This window comes from Brachyhypopomus gauderio, chromosome 4, assembly GCF_052324685.1.
Source record: "Brachyhypopomus gauderio isolate BG-103 chromosome 4, BGAUD_0.2, whole genome shotgun sequence".
NCBI classification, from domain to species: Eukaryota; Metazoa; Chordata; class Actinopteri; order Gymnotiformes; family Hypopomidae; genus Brachyhypopomus; species Brachyhypopomus gauderio.
In genome coordinates, this window is record NC_135214.1 from 33077357 (window position 1) to 33090219 (window position 12863).

Genomic DNA, 12863 nt, shown 5'->3' on the forward strand with positions numbered 1-12863 from the left:
CCTGACTGGTCATGTGACCGGCTGACGACTAGCTCAACATCTGATTGGTTGTTCTTCTAAAGTAGGAGGGCTCTAAAGGTAACACCTGAGGGCAGATATCATTGTTGTACATGAATTTCAGTCTGAAAGAAAGCGTACAGATCTATAGACAGATAAGCAGACAGATTGATAATTACTCATATACACATGCACTCACAGACCCCTCTGGACAGCGTAATGAAAACACGGTGACATTCACACACAAATGCTATGTCCTCTTCAACCTGTCATCTCATTTAAAATTGCGTCCATAGGACGAGCGTGTCTGGCCAGTTGGCGTCCCCCCGGTGTGAAATAACTAAATGACTTATATCACACACACAGCCATGTGGATTGGTGTAATAGGAAGCTGTTGGCTGTGAGACTGAGGGCCCCAGTTGTGGTAATTTTCCATAACAAAGCATAACAGAAGATTTATTCAGAGCAGGCTGCGCTGTTATCCGTCAAAGAGGATCCATCCTCTCAGCAGCCTTCTGCTCGAGCCCAGGACCGCCACATCTGTCCCAGGGCCTGCTGGGAGATCGGGACCAGTGATGTCATCTGGAAGGTTAACCAGTTGTGTGTTGGTCTCGCTATTTTGTTGTTCACACTTTGTGTAAGACACGCGTGATGTCACTTCAGCTGTTGTTTTAAGCTCACACACACACACACAAACACACACACCACTCAACAAGAATGGTCGAAAAAGGAAGCCTTATTTAGTGTGTGGCTTCAGTGCAGGATTGCATTTCCAGTGTGGCTATCTGCATCTTGCCATCAATGTATTTTCTAATTGAAAATTGGCATGGTGTCATGTGTATGTACGCTTGCTGTATAAACAAAGATAATAATAACAGTTCTTGCTCTTGTTTACTGCTCAACTGATTACGCATACGTTCACATATATGAAGTTTACTCTGGACTTACTGGACACATTTTAAAAGGACTTGGTAGACATTAGCCTCATAGTAACACAGCATTAACCCCAGATAGTGTGACTGTTAAGTACTAGCTAGAGCAGCTGTGTACGAGTGTATCGTGATGACTTCATCCCAAATAAGTCTGGTGTCATCCAGAAGGATCGTTCCAGGAACAGACACTGTATATTGACACTTTACATACATTGTTCAGTATCAGATAGAGACACGAGTAGGGTCTGTTGAAAACCAAACTTTATTTGTAGAGTGTTGAAACGTAATCTAAGGTAAGACTGACATGCAGTTGCCTCGCTGTATACGCTGTACTGCAGGTCTGTAGCTGTGGTATATACAACACCCTGGAGTTTGAGTTATGTACTGCTTATGTTTCCACAAAGGTGCGATATTTTTTTCACTCGAGGCTTTAAAGCTGCCAGGTTTTATTAACGCAGTGCCACGATGTGGCGGAAATGCGATCCTGGTTGGCGTAACCCTCTAAATATGCTGTAAAGCGTGTGGAGCTCCTGACCTGCGAATGCTGGCCAAGCCGGACCTCAGCCCACGGGACACACAAGCCTCCAGCCGGCCCGCGCCAGGCACCAGCAAACACCCACACACTGTCCATCACTGGCATGCCCGCCACTGAGTACGCCAAGAGATTATTCTGTACTAAAGGGTGAAGGCTCCTGGGGAATGGAGTGTGGTGTGTGTGTGTGTGTGTGTGTGTGTGTGTGTGTGTGTGTGTGTGTGTGTGTGTGTGTGTGTGTGTGTGTGTGTGTGTGTGTGTGTGTTAGATATATGGCTCTGAAAGAAAAAGGCCACAGATCGCTTGCACTTCCAAGCAGTTAGTAACCTGAATCTGCCATCTTCATCGGTGTTATGCATGAAAAATGTAGTTAAGTGGGTAGTATCAAAAAGCTGTTAAGAAAGACTTAAGTGATGTATTTATTATAATTCCTGCAAGAGGAAAGCCAAAAGCCGTAGCTCTAACATGCCGCTTAAGTAGATCTATAGCTCCTTACTGCAGTCATAAAAGAACCAGGATGATTTTGCATTCACTTTAAGGAACCACTGTTCCTACCTCTCTAAGTTAATCCTTAACTCAAATATAATATTGTTTGCAAAGAAAATCCATTCTAATACCACCACACTGTGTGACTATACATGCAGCAGAGACTAAGATTGTGGAAACATGTTCTGTTTACACCAGTGTTCTGGGGATGACTGGGTTAACACAGCCTGCACCTTCCAGCCCTGTTGCGTTTGAACCCTGTATTAGTTCACAGAACTCTAGAGGTGAGTTTACTGGATGCTTTCATTTCCCATCCTGTGGGCCGTAAATCTGACAATAAAATCGTTATTTCAGTTTGCTACTGCAGGCGGTCTGAATAGAAACCTTCCTGCTAGCTGGCAGCAATGGGCACTCAATCTTAAAGGAACACCATACCCCAAAGATGCTAGTGGAGCTATCAGGGAATAAAAAACCAGTGACTATGAGTCAGCACTTTACGTGGCAGGTCCTTTGACAGCAGCATTTTAAGGTGTCAGGTAAAACAATTTTTTTAACAATGCTGAATTCTATACCCGCTGGTCTCTTGAAAGTCCTGAAAGTCCCGTCAGAGCTTCAGTGTGGGGACGGTCTGCTGCAGCAGGGACTCAGGACCTCGGCGGCTGGAACCGTTCCTCCCTGCCCGGGCTGGGCATTCGAGCTCCTCACCCACTCCTCTCCCACGAAGCCCTTCACGTCTTCAACCGATCCCCTGTCGTCGGCGTCTAGAGCCAGCAACCTCCCGAACATCTCCATGCATGCCGGCGTGAACCTCCTCCACTGCGAGGGCATGGCGGTGCCCGCCGGGTCGCTCCGCCAGGCGGCGAACTCCTCGTAGAAGTCGTCGTCGTGGGTGCAGCGCTCCCAGGGGAAGAAGCCCGTAAGGATGCAGAAGAGCAGCACGGCGAAGGCCCAGGTGTCCAGGCTGGACTGCACGCTGAGCGGGGGCACCTTCACCTCCTCGCCCTCCTGCGAGACCATGGCGCACAGCTCCGGGGACATGTAGGGTAACGTGCCTGAGATGAAGCGAACCAGCGCACCGCAACGCTGCGTCAGGCCAAAGTCGGCCAGCTTGATGTGCCGGCAGTGGGTGTCCAGCAGGAGCACGTTTTCAGGCTTGATGTCCCGGTGCACCAGGCCCAGGCCGTGGATGTAGGCCAGGGCACTGGCTATCTGCACCGCACAACGCTTCACGGCACTCTCTGGGATGCCCACCTGTGCACAGCAGAGATGTTTCAGTTAAACGAAATGCTCTAAATACTCAGATCAAATATTTAGCAATGTCAGTTCAATGTTTCGGTTTCACCATTGATAAAATTGAGCATCATGTGCTTTTAAGAACATGAATCTGAGAGAGAGAAGTATATCCTGGTCTCACTTAACATCATAAAACAAAACAAACCCATTCAACTCAAGATTAGTGTAATCAAGTATATATTTTTTATTTCATTTATTTCGAAGGTTCTTCAATATTCTTTCCAGCAGCATTTCATTGTGGCTCTGCAGTGTGGAGGAGGGGGGATTATTCAAATTATACATGAGCTGTGCTATGAATTACTTGCTCTTCAGTAGTTTGTCACTCAGCAAAAGGGCCACACTTTGGTTTCTCCTGGCATGAGGTCTTTGCACAAGATCATATAATTGCAGGACTTGGAATATGAGGACAGGCTTGGCACCTCCGCTGTGTTGTTGCTCCTTAAATCTTTTGTGTCTGGAGTTTAATATTTCAGACAGCCTCATGGAGGCACTTGCAGTGTTGAAAGGAAGTGGGGCAGCTGTGCGCTCCCAGCAGGAGCCCTGACTCACACACTCACCCTCGGAGAGAGGTTCCTTCCACTTCATACACTCATTCCCCCAAATATGTTTAGCCCATTCTCTATCATGTCTGGCTCTGGCAAACCAGAGTCATGACTTTTATCACAAGTACAGGAGTACTAAATCAATGCCAAAACTTCTTTCGTTACTATTAGGTGTTATTAAGCAGCCAGCTGTGTAGAATACTTGGCATTTACAAACTTGGCATTTACCCCAATTAAATCAGCACTTGTCATTTACGATAATGTCAGGAAAGATGTGCAGTAGACGTTTTGGAATGACAGGAGGTCTCGGAACGACGGTGAAGTCATTAGCGGGTTAAACTTCAGGGGAGTTCACTGCCGCGTGGCCGGGTGCTCCGTTCTGAACGCCCGGTCTGGAGACTGACCCGAGGCTGGATGATGGCGAACAGGTCACGGCCGACCACCAGTTCCTGGGCAAAGCCGTAGTGCTCGTTGGACTGGAAGGCGATGCCGAACAGGCCCACGATGCAGGGGTGACAGGACAGTTGGAGAGAGATGCAGTATTCTCGCAGGAAGCCCTTCAGCTTGGTGGACGCTTTGGGCAGGACCTTCAGAGCCATGGGCGTGCCTGCAACACACATGCCAAGGCGAAGAAACACGAGACACAGGGATCCAACATCTCCAGAGACACATAAAGATCTGTATGGGCCTGTGATTTATTTGATGTCGGTTTTTGCAGCTGCCTGATATGATATCATGGGAGCAGAACGATTTAGCTTTAAATGTCAGGGAGGCAAAACTCTGTAGTCTTCGAACTGTAAATTAATATTTTTATAGAAAGTGTTCTGCTGATTAGGATTTGGGGGGCTTCTCTAAACATAGTGAAGGGGTACATAGGGTGCAACTGTAATTTGATCATTTATTACTTAAGCAATGTGTGTGGCAGGGTTGTCAGAACAGATAGGAGTGAACCTTTGCAGCTGTTTGGAGGATATGGGAAAATGGGACTTTTTTGTGGTGGGGGAATCATCTACATTGGGTACAAATTAGATTTTTTAAAGTGGTTGCACGACATGAGGAACTGACATCCTTCGTTTTGTTGTTGATTCTTATTGTATAAAAAAAAGAAGAAAGTGCAAGTCCACATTTTTTTTATTTCCTGCGTCGTGATGGTCCTTACCGCGGCAGCGATGGGTGACCAGCAGCACGCGCCCATACTTCCCGCGGCCGATCTCCTTGATGATGTTGAAGTGATCTTTGATCTCCAGCTTACACAGACTCTGCGCCGTCAACTCGATCATCTCTTCGATCGGGCTGCTCCCCTCGGCAACCGAATCCAGCTCAATCATCCCGCTGCCTGTCGCCACACACCGGGCACAACAGGCTTTCATTATTCAACGGTTCGTTCTGTTAAGGTCTGAGAAAACGACTGCGTAAGGCAAACGGCGTACAGCGTGCTGCACTCGGAATCTACTGACGGGACAAAAAATAACCTGACCGTCCGTCTGAGGTCAGATTTCTGAATGTGAAAAGTGTGTTGAAATGTGCATAGTGAACAGATGTTTTATTAACGACTCTAGAATTGAACTTTTAAAAGAGAGACGCTGCCCAACATTATTTTCTAAGCTGACAGCTTGAAATTTACTTATGCCACGTATAGCAGAGTAGTAGTAAATAATAAATAATAAACATGAATTATAAAACTCAGAAAATCAATGAACAGCAGCAACTATTCCAGAACGACGTAGTTGACTCGCTATAAAAGTTTTTTTGTGGCAAATTCAGTTTAATCATTAATGTAGGCCCCCATATACAGAATATATTTAAAATAAATATCCTAGCGGGCTTGCTATACTTTAAAAAGATAACTAAAGCCAATATTAAGTTGTTCAATATTAGACCATATAAAATATTGAATTTTTAACTAATTAAAATAAAAAACAATAATAAGTATAATATTAAAATATTAAGAAATGTCTATATGCTTATTTCATATTTACAGCGTTTTGCGAAAATTGTGGTTTCATGTAGTTAACTGATCCGGCGCTTAAAGAACAGGGGTGGGTTTCCCGAAACGTTCGTAGCGCCAAGTACTTCGTAACCTCGTATGAAACGTACGAGGTTAAGAAGTACTTAGCGCTACGAACGTTTCGGGAAACCCACCCCAGTTGTGTGTCGCTAAAGACTCGCGTATATCTGTGCTCTCTCCTATATGCTCCAGTTTAACCAGACGGACTGGGTGCACCTTTAACCTGTCCTCCCAACCCACAGCACACACACCTCGTACCCTCGCGTCCTCTTCACAGGAGAGACTCCACTGTCCAAAGTGCATGCTCACAACTGGCTTTTTCAAATCACTGTCGTTCATTCTGATCTCATCGGAGGGTCAAAACTCTTGGTCGCACATTTGGTTGCAAATTCTCTTCGCTCCGTAGCTCATTCTGCGGCCGCATCGGCAGACGCATGTAAAACATCCCCACAACGCAACCTCTCCGTGTGAGCCAAAATGATTACCATCAGAAAATCTAACTCGCTCTCAGACAGCTTCAACACAACATGGTCCCGTCCCAACATAGTAATGAAATATAAGCGTATCTCGTATATTGTTATATGAGAGGTTAGCTTGAAAATATATATTTAGAGAGAGCTCACTGGTATAGGGAGAAGGCAAATGTATTTATGCCAGTATAAAAAAGATCAGGGTATGGTGGCCAGTAAGATGTGTTGATGTGTATTACAACTTATTCATGAACTCATTCATTCATTCATGCACTTAATAAAACTCAGGGTCTTAGGAGGCCAGAGTCTAGCCCTGTAGCACAGGCCAGTGTGTGAGAACCAACCCTGAACAGGGTGCCTATGCAATGTAGATCTGATTTAACTGATAAACAATAAATAAATATTTTAATTTCTGTCACTGACAGAATTGATTTTCTAGTAAATAATGCTTAGGGTTAATTGTATGGAATGAGATTATACAAAAACAAATTTTGTTTGGAGAAAATCTTCACTGAGATCATGTTATTTATCAGCGGCCCCTGCCTGTTAAGCCCATCCTAAGTATAACAACAGAAAAACATTTTTCTATCAGACAATATTTTCATTTCTTATAAAAAAAAACTAAATGACCCAAAACACAAAGTGAGGAACATTAATGTTAAGATACTGTCACACCCATACACAGATGCATGCACACCCATATACAGACCTCCACACTAAAAACATGCACAAGCAAGTCTCTTTAATATGTCCCACCTTGCAGTGTCCAACGTGTCCAATGTGTGTGCTCATTGCAAGAGTACTAATGATCTTCACTTTCATCTCTCTCTCTCTCTCGCTCTCTCTCTCTCTCTCTCTCTCTCTCTCTCTCTCTCTCTCTCTCTCTCTCTCTCTTTGTCCTTCTCTCACCTTCAGTGTAGCTCTGTTAGAGAGATCAGGGAGTGGCTAATCGGACTGGCACGAACTCTAAAACTGACCATGAAGCTTCAGTGTCTAATGGCTCTAATTCTCTATTTACAGAATAACCACCATATGAGCCTTCAAGGGATTGTTCTTTATGTAGGCGGTGTGTGACCTTGCATAGAAAGTTAGGCAGTTTAAGGTGGAGTATGTAATTGAGTGTAGACGCATTTTTGTTCTTTTGAAATGCTCTTTACATCGCGATATCAATAAATAAATAAAATTTATTTGATGGTAAAACAGAAAAAATATATATATGGCAGAGGCAGGTCTTAAAAAAACGTTGCAATCATTCTATCGGACCAAATGAATTGACTGCCCGTCTATCTGTCTTTCTCACCGTCTGCCCGTTTACCTCTCCTTCTACCTGTCTTTCTCACCACCTCCCCATCTACCTGTCTTTCTCACCACCTCCCCATCTACATGTCTTTCTCACCACCTGGCCGTATGCCAGCACCCTGTAGTCTCTGCGCATCGTTCATACGCATCCAAACCGAAGACAGCGTACAGTCTAAATTTCGGGCATGTCATTATTGCTCCGGTCGGTAAACGTGTTGCTGCTGCTATCTGTTTATTGTTGCCATGGAGGCAATCCCCATCCTCGTCTTGAGATCGCGTTGCGCGATTTCAAAATAAGAGCGGATAGCGCGATTGAAAAAAATAATCATTAAACTTTTCAAATGGGTATGGTACCTACTCACATATGTTTTGGTTCTGCCCAGTTATTGCCTCTTTCTGGAAAAAGGTAAAGAGAAAGCTTGAAAAAATATTCCCCTGCACCATTGAGTGTGACCCGTGGTTCTTTATACTTGGTATGGGTGAAGACAAGGTCAATCTTACAACATGTCAAATTAGGCTAGCTGATAAGTTATTGTTTATTGCACGTAAATGTATACTAATTAAATGGCTAGATGATAAGTCACCCACAATTAGTTTCTGGCAAAACGAAATTTAAAATTTTTTCCCATTTGAACACTTGTGCGCCAGAATTAAAGGCAACGATGATCAATTTGCACGCGTCTGGTATCCTTTCCTTTCCAGTCTTCCACAACATATACGCAGTATTGTAGAATGCTGTCAGATATGACCGAAAAGTACTGTCCTATGAAAAGGGGTAATAATCACATAGGTATGTATAGATGGATATATGTATACATGACTAAAAAATCAGTTTTTTCAGAATATGTTGATATGGCTGTCTCTTGTTCTTTTCTCATTTTTTATTATATATGTGTATTCTAGTTTGTAGATGTGTGAAAAAAGTGAAAACTGAATAAAATTATTATTGCAAAAAAAAAAAAAACTTTTCAAAACAGCTTGCGGGCCAGAAATAGATGCCCAATGGGCCTAAAAAGGCCCGCGGACCGCTATTTGAGTATGGGGGGTCTAGTGTGTAACACAGTTGCAGAAAGCTAGCGAGGTAGTTAAGTAGATAACTGCACACGGATGGCAGAGAAGGTTAATTGTGAAAATACTTGCACTGCTAAAAAACAAAGAAAAAAAAAACACCAAAACAAACAAACAAAAAGCCCCAGAATATAGAACTAAAGGGATACGAAAGCTTGGATAAAGCAGGATTTCAGCCCAGAGTAGTTAGCTAGCTAGCTATCTTGCTAGGAACCAACTTACAAGTGTTTCGACAACAAACCATAAATGAAATGTACTGAAAATTAAAAAAAATATTCAGAACTAACGTTGGCTGTGCAGTATCGCTAACCTGGATGTTTTAGCTAGTTTTACTTATCTGTTATATAGTTAACGTTACCGGAGTTGTTTATTTAACTTCTGCCGCTAGTTTCCCAGTATAAACATACTAGATTGATAAGTGTGAGTATTAATAAGAGTCACATTTACAGTTTACGTTCATTGTGATGTTATGTCTGTTTTTTTATTTTCTATGGGACATTTTCTATGAGGCGGTTGAATAAAGTGATGAAAATAATACGTAGTCGAGCACAGCGCGATATATGTATTTGGGGGGATGGAAGGAGGGGTTAAGATAGGTGAATTTTCTGTTGGATATTTTCAAAAAGTGTTTATACTTTCGGGTTTATACAAAATTACCTAGCTAATGCACATTTAGAGTGGGCTATCTATGGAAAACTATCTGGGGAAAGAGTTGCAATGTTTTTTATAATCTTTGTCATTGAACACATTAACCATTTTTGTAGAATTTACATCGTGAAATCGTGACCTCTCTCTTTCAGGAACTGCAGTCTTATCAAAATGATTTCAGAGTAGCTGCTTTAAATGCAGCACTCTGAACTCTAGCAACAACAAGTTCATCACCGAAATGCTGGTAATGAAAAACTTGTAACAGTAACCCTTTTTTGGCTGACAGATTGTAAGCAAAATTTATACAGCAAGTAAAATGTATACTAAACCACTGTGCTTTTCACATGCAGGGGCAGCGAGATGTTCCCTGGCAATATTCAGGAATAGACGTAGCTACAACTCCGTGTGGACAGATGACCAGCCTATGGTGTGATTTTTGTTTCAATAGTTCCACAAAAGCAAAAGTAAATCCAAGAGCAGAAAGTATATGTTATGAATGCAAAACAGAAAAATATATATCAAAAGTATATATTTTTTTATATAATTGGTTATTTGAAACTTATTTTCGTTTGCATTTTGACAAGTTTTTGGTTCCATTGTTTTTGTTTTTTTGGATTTTCCCAGTAAGGTCTTTTGCTTCTGGAATCTCTCTTTGCTTCTGGTTCGTTTTTTGCTTCTGACTTTTGGAACACATTTCACGTGTGGGAGGGTCTTAGATGAAGGCGTTCCTCTGCAATCTCCATTGGTCACTGATTCCGGACTGACACAGAGCTCTGAGACCGCCTCTGGGACCAAGCCACGCCCACCCCACCAGCCTCCCAGCGTTTTCAAACGTGGCGGAACGCGGTGGTTCTGTTTCACAGTAGCATGTAAACTAAGTTTTACCATAAAAGTTTATACAAAGGTTATAATTAATTGGTAAATGGTCTGTAGATATTGCAAATGTACACTGTATAATAACTACATTAAGCATGCTCACCAGCACGAGCTTTTTAAAATTTTAGTGAACTGGATGGAGAGAACATTGATGTGTGGAAGAAATATGAGTATTTGCAATATCTGGTATGGCGACGGACGGGGGGTGGGGGGCAGCTGGTGTACGAGAGGTGATGCCAAATATAGTAAAATCCATAATAGTAAAAAATACCAAAATTAAAGCCAAATACCAAAATTAAAGCAATACTGAAAAGTGGCCACCCTATATACAACCAGCTTTGTTCACTCACACTGTTTTTCAGTGTTCTGCAGGTACCACACACAAACACACATCACATGCATCTTGTGCTGTCCATATTTTATTAAGAAGTGAACAATATTCATTGAACCATTGAACATAGAGATACTAAACATAATACATGTCAGACATGACATTCAGACACTGTCCGACTCAGAGATAAAAACAAAAAGATTTTAACTTGGAGGGGTGCGAGTAAGAAGAGTAGTCCATTGAAACGCAGAGTGCGGATTAGTTTCCTTCTCACTTTAGACCCGCGGGGACGCTAGCGAATGATCCAGGAGGAGTAACTAGTCGCTACTATTGTGAATGTAGCAAAACGGTGACAGAAGCTACAGCAGCGATTAAATTAAAAATAATTTAAAGGCTAGCTTTAAACACGCTCTTCCCTGTTGACTTCTCTCACGGTAATGTCGCGCTGAAAAATATTGACCTTTCTTGTCAATATATGGAGCCAGATCCGTAAACGCGAGCCGCTTTCGCCATTCCAGATGGCTCAGTCAAAACCATTATATCTTAATGAACCAATAAATAACATCAGCGGCAAAAATGAGTGTAAAAAATACCAGGGTTCATCATTTAGAACTACAAAAAAATCTTGTTTCTTATTTTACTATCTACCTATTTTTCATAAGAGTTTGTTTTACCGCAAAATACTTCAAAAACGGCGAATTTCGCCGCAAGGTGACAGATTTTCATGTCTGCATCCAGTTCACTAAAATTTTAAAAAGCTCGCGCTGGTGAAGTGTGCTAAATATTAACTGCCATGCTTAATGTAGTTATTATACAGTGTACATTTGCAATATCTACAGACCATTTACCAATTAATTATAACCTTTGTATAAACTTTTATGGTAAAACTTAGTTTACATGCTACTGTGAAACAGAACCACCGCGTTCCGCCACGTTTGAAAACGCTGGGAGGCTGGTGGGGTGGGCGTGGCTTGGTCCCAGAGGCGGTCTCAGAGCTCTGTGTCAGTCCGGAATCAGTGACCAATGGAGATTGCAGAGGAACGCCTTCATCTAAGACCCTCCCACACGTGAAATGTGTTCCAAAAGTCAGAAGCAAAAAACGAACCAGAAGCAAAGAGAGATTCCAGAAGCAAAAGACCTTACTGGGAAAATCCAAAAAAACAAAAACAATGGAACCAAAAACTTGTCAAAATGCAAACGAAAATAAGTTTCAAATAACCAATTATATAAAAAATATATACTTTTGATATATATTTTTCTGTTTTGCATTCATAACATATACTTTCTGCTCTTGGATTTACTTTTGCTTTTGTGGAACTATTGAAACAAAAATCACACCATACCAGCCAGGCTAGTGCCCTTTTGTAAGGTACAGCGGTCAGAAGTAGAAAAGAAATATGGATTTGTAATTGATAACACGAGAGAGAGAGAGAGAGAGAGAGAGAGAGAGAGAGAGACTCAATTAACTATCATTTTAGTCATGGTTTATAAAGTATTTAGACAATTGCTTTCATCAGTTGAATTGAGTGTGTAGGAGCAGGACTGGGTGGTGTTGTGGTGTGTGCAGGATCGGCTGGTGTTGTGATGTTGTGGTGTGTGCAGGGTGGGGCGGTGTTGTGATGTTGTAGTGTATGCATGATCGGGTGGTGTTGTGGTGTTGTGATGTTGTGGTGTGTGCAGGGCTGGGCGGTATTGTAGTGTGTGCAGGGCCGGGCGGTGTTGTGATGTTGTAGTGTGTGCAGGGCTGGCGGTGTTGTGGTGTGTGCAGGGTGGGGTGGTGTTGTGATGTTGTGGTGTGTGCAGGGTGGGGTGGTGTTGTGATGTTGTGTGTGCAGGGTTGGAGTGGTGTGGTAGTGTGTGCAGGGTGGGGTGGTGTTGTAGTGTGTGCAGGGTGGGGTGGTGTTGTAGTGTGTGCAGGGTGGGGTGGTGTTGTGATGTTGTGTGTGCAGGGTAGGGTGGTGTTGTAGTGTGTGCAGGGTGGGGTGGTGTTGTAGTGTGTGCAGGGTGGGGTGGTGTTGTAGTGTGTGCAGGGTGGGGTGGTGTTGTGATGTTGTGGTGTGTGCAGGGTGGGGTGGTGTTGTGATGTTGTGGTGTGTGCAGGGTGGGGTGGTGTTGTGATGTTGTGTGTGCAGGGTGGGGTGGTGTTGTAGTGTGTGCAGGGTTGGAGTGGTGTGGTAGTGTGTGCAGGGTGGGGTGGTGTGGTAGTGTGTGCAGGGTGGGGTGGTGTTGTAGTGTGTGCAGGGTAGGGTGGTGTTGTAGTGTGTGCAGGGTGGGGTGGTGTTGTAGTGTGTGCAGGGTGGGGTGGTGTTGTAGTGTGTGCAGGGTGGGGTGGTGTTGTAGTGTGTGCAGGGTGGGGTGGTGTTGTAGTGTGTGCAGGGTGG

The 12863-nt window shown here is 43.3% G+C and overlaps 1 protein-coding gene and 1 long non-coding RNA gene across 3 annotated transcripts; one reads left to right on the forward strand and one right to left on the reverse strand.

Moving 5' to 3' along the window:
• Positions 1-1190: 1190 nt before the first annotated feature.
• LOC143513092 (serine/threonine-protein kinase SBK1) lies at positions 1191-7057 on the reverse strand. Of its 2 annotated transcripts, none has more exons than XM_077004088.1 (4): positions 7017-7057; positions 4942-5118; positions 4187-4389; positions 1191-3198 (listed from the first exon to the last, which is right to left on the reverse strand). In XM_077004088.1, exons 2-4 carry the CDS (start codon positions 5108-5110, stop codon positions 2560-2562), a joined length of 1011 nt encoding a protein of 336 aa, XP_076860203.1. In that variant the 5' UTR covers positions 5111-5118; positions 7017-7057; the 3' UTR covers positions 1191-2559. The 2 variants fall into 2 exon arrangements, with proteins under 2 accessions (XP_076860203.1, XP_076860202.1); XM_077004087.1 differs by lacking the exon at positions 7017-7057 and adding an exon at positions 6042-6362.
• LOC143513093 (uncharacterized) lies at positions 4835-9826 on the forward strand. The gene is made up of 3 exons (XR_013130581.1): positions 4835-5271; positions 9428-9519; positions 9626-9826. It is a non-coding gene; the product is annotated as an uncharacterized LOC143513093 (long non-coding RNA).
• The last annotated feature ends 3037 nt before the right edge of the window (positions 9827-12863 follow it).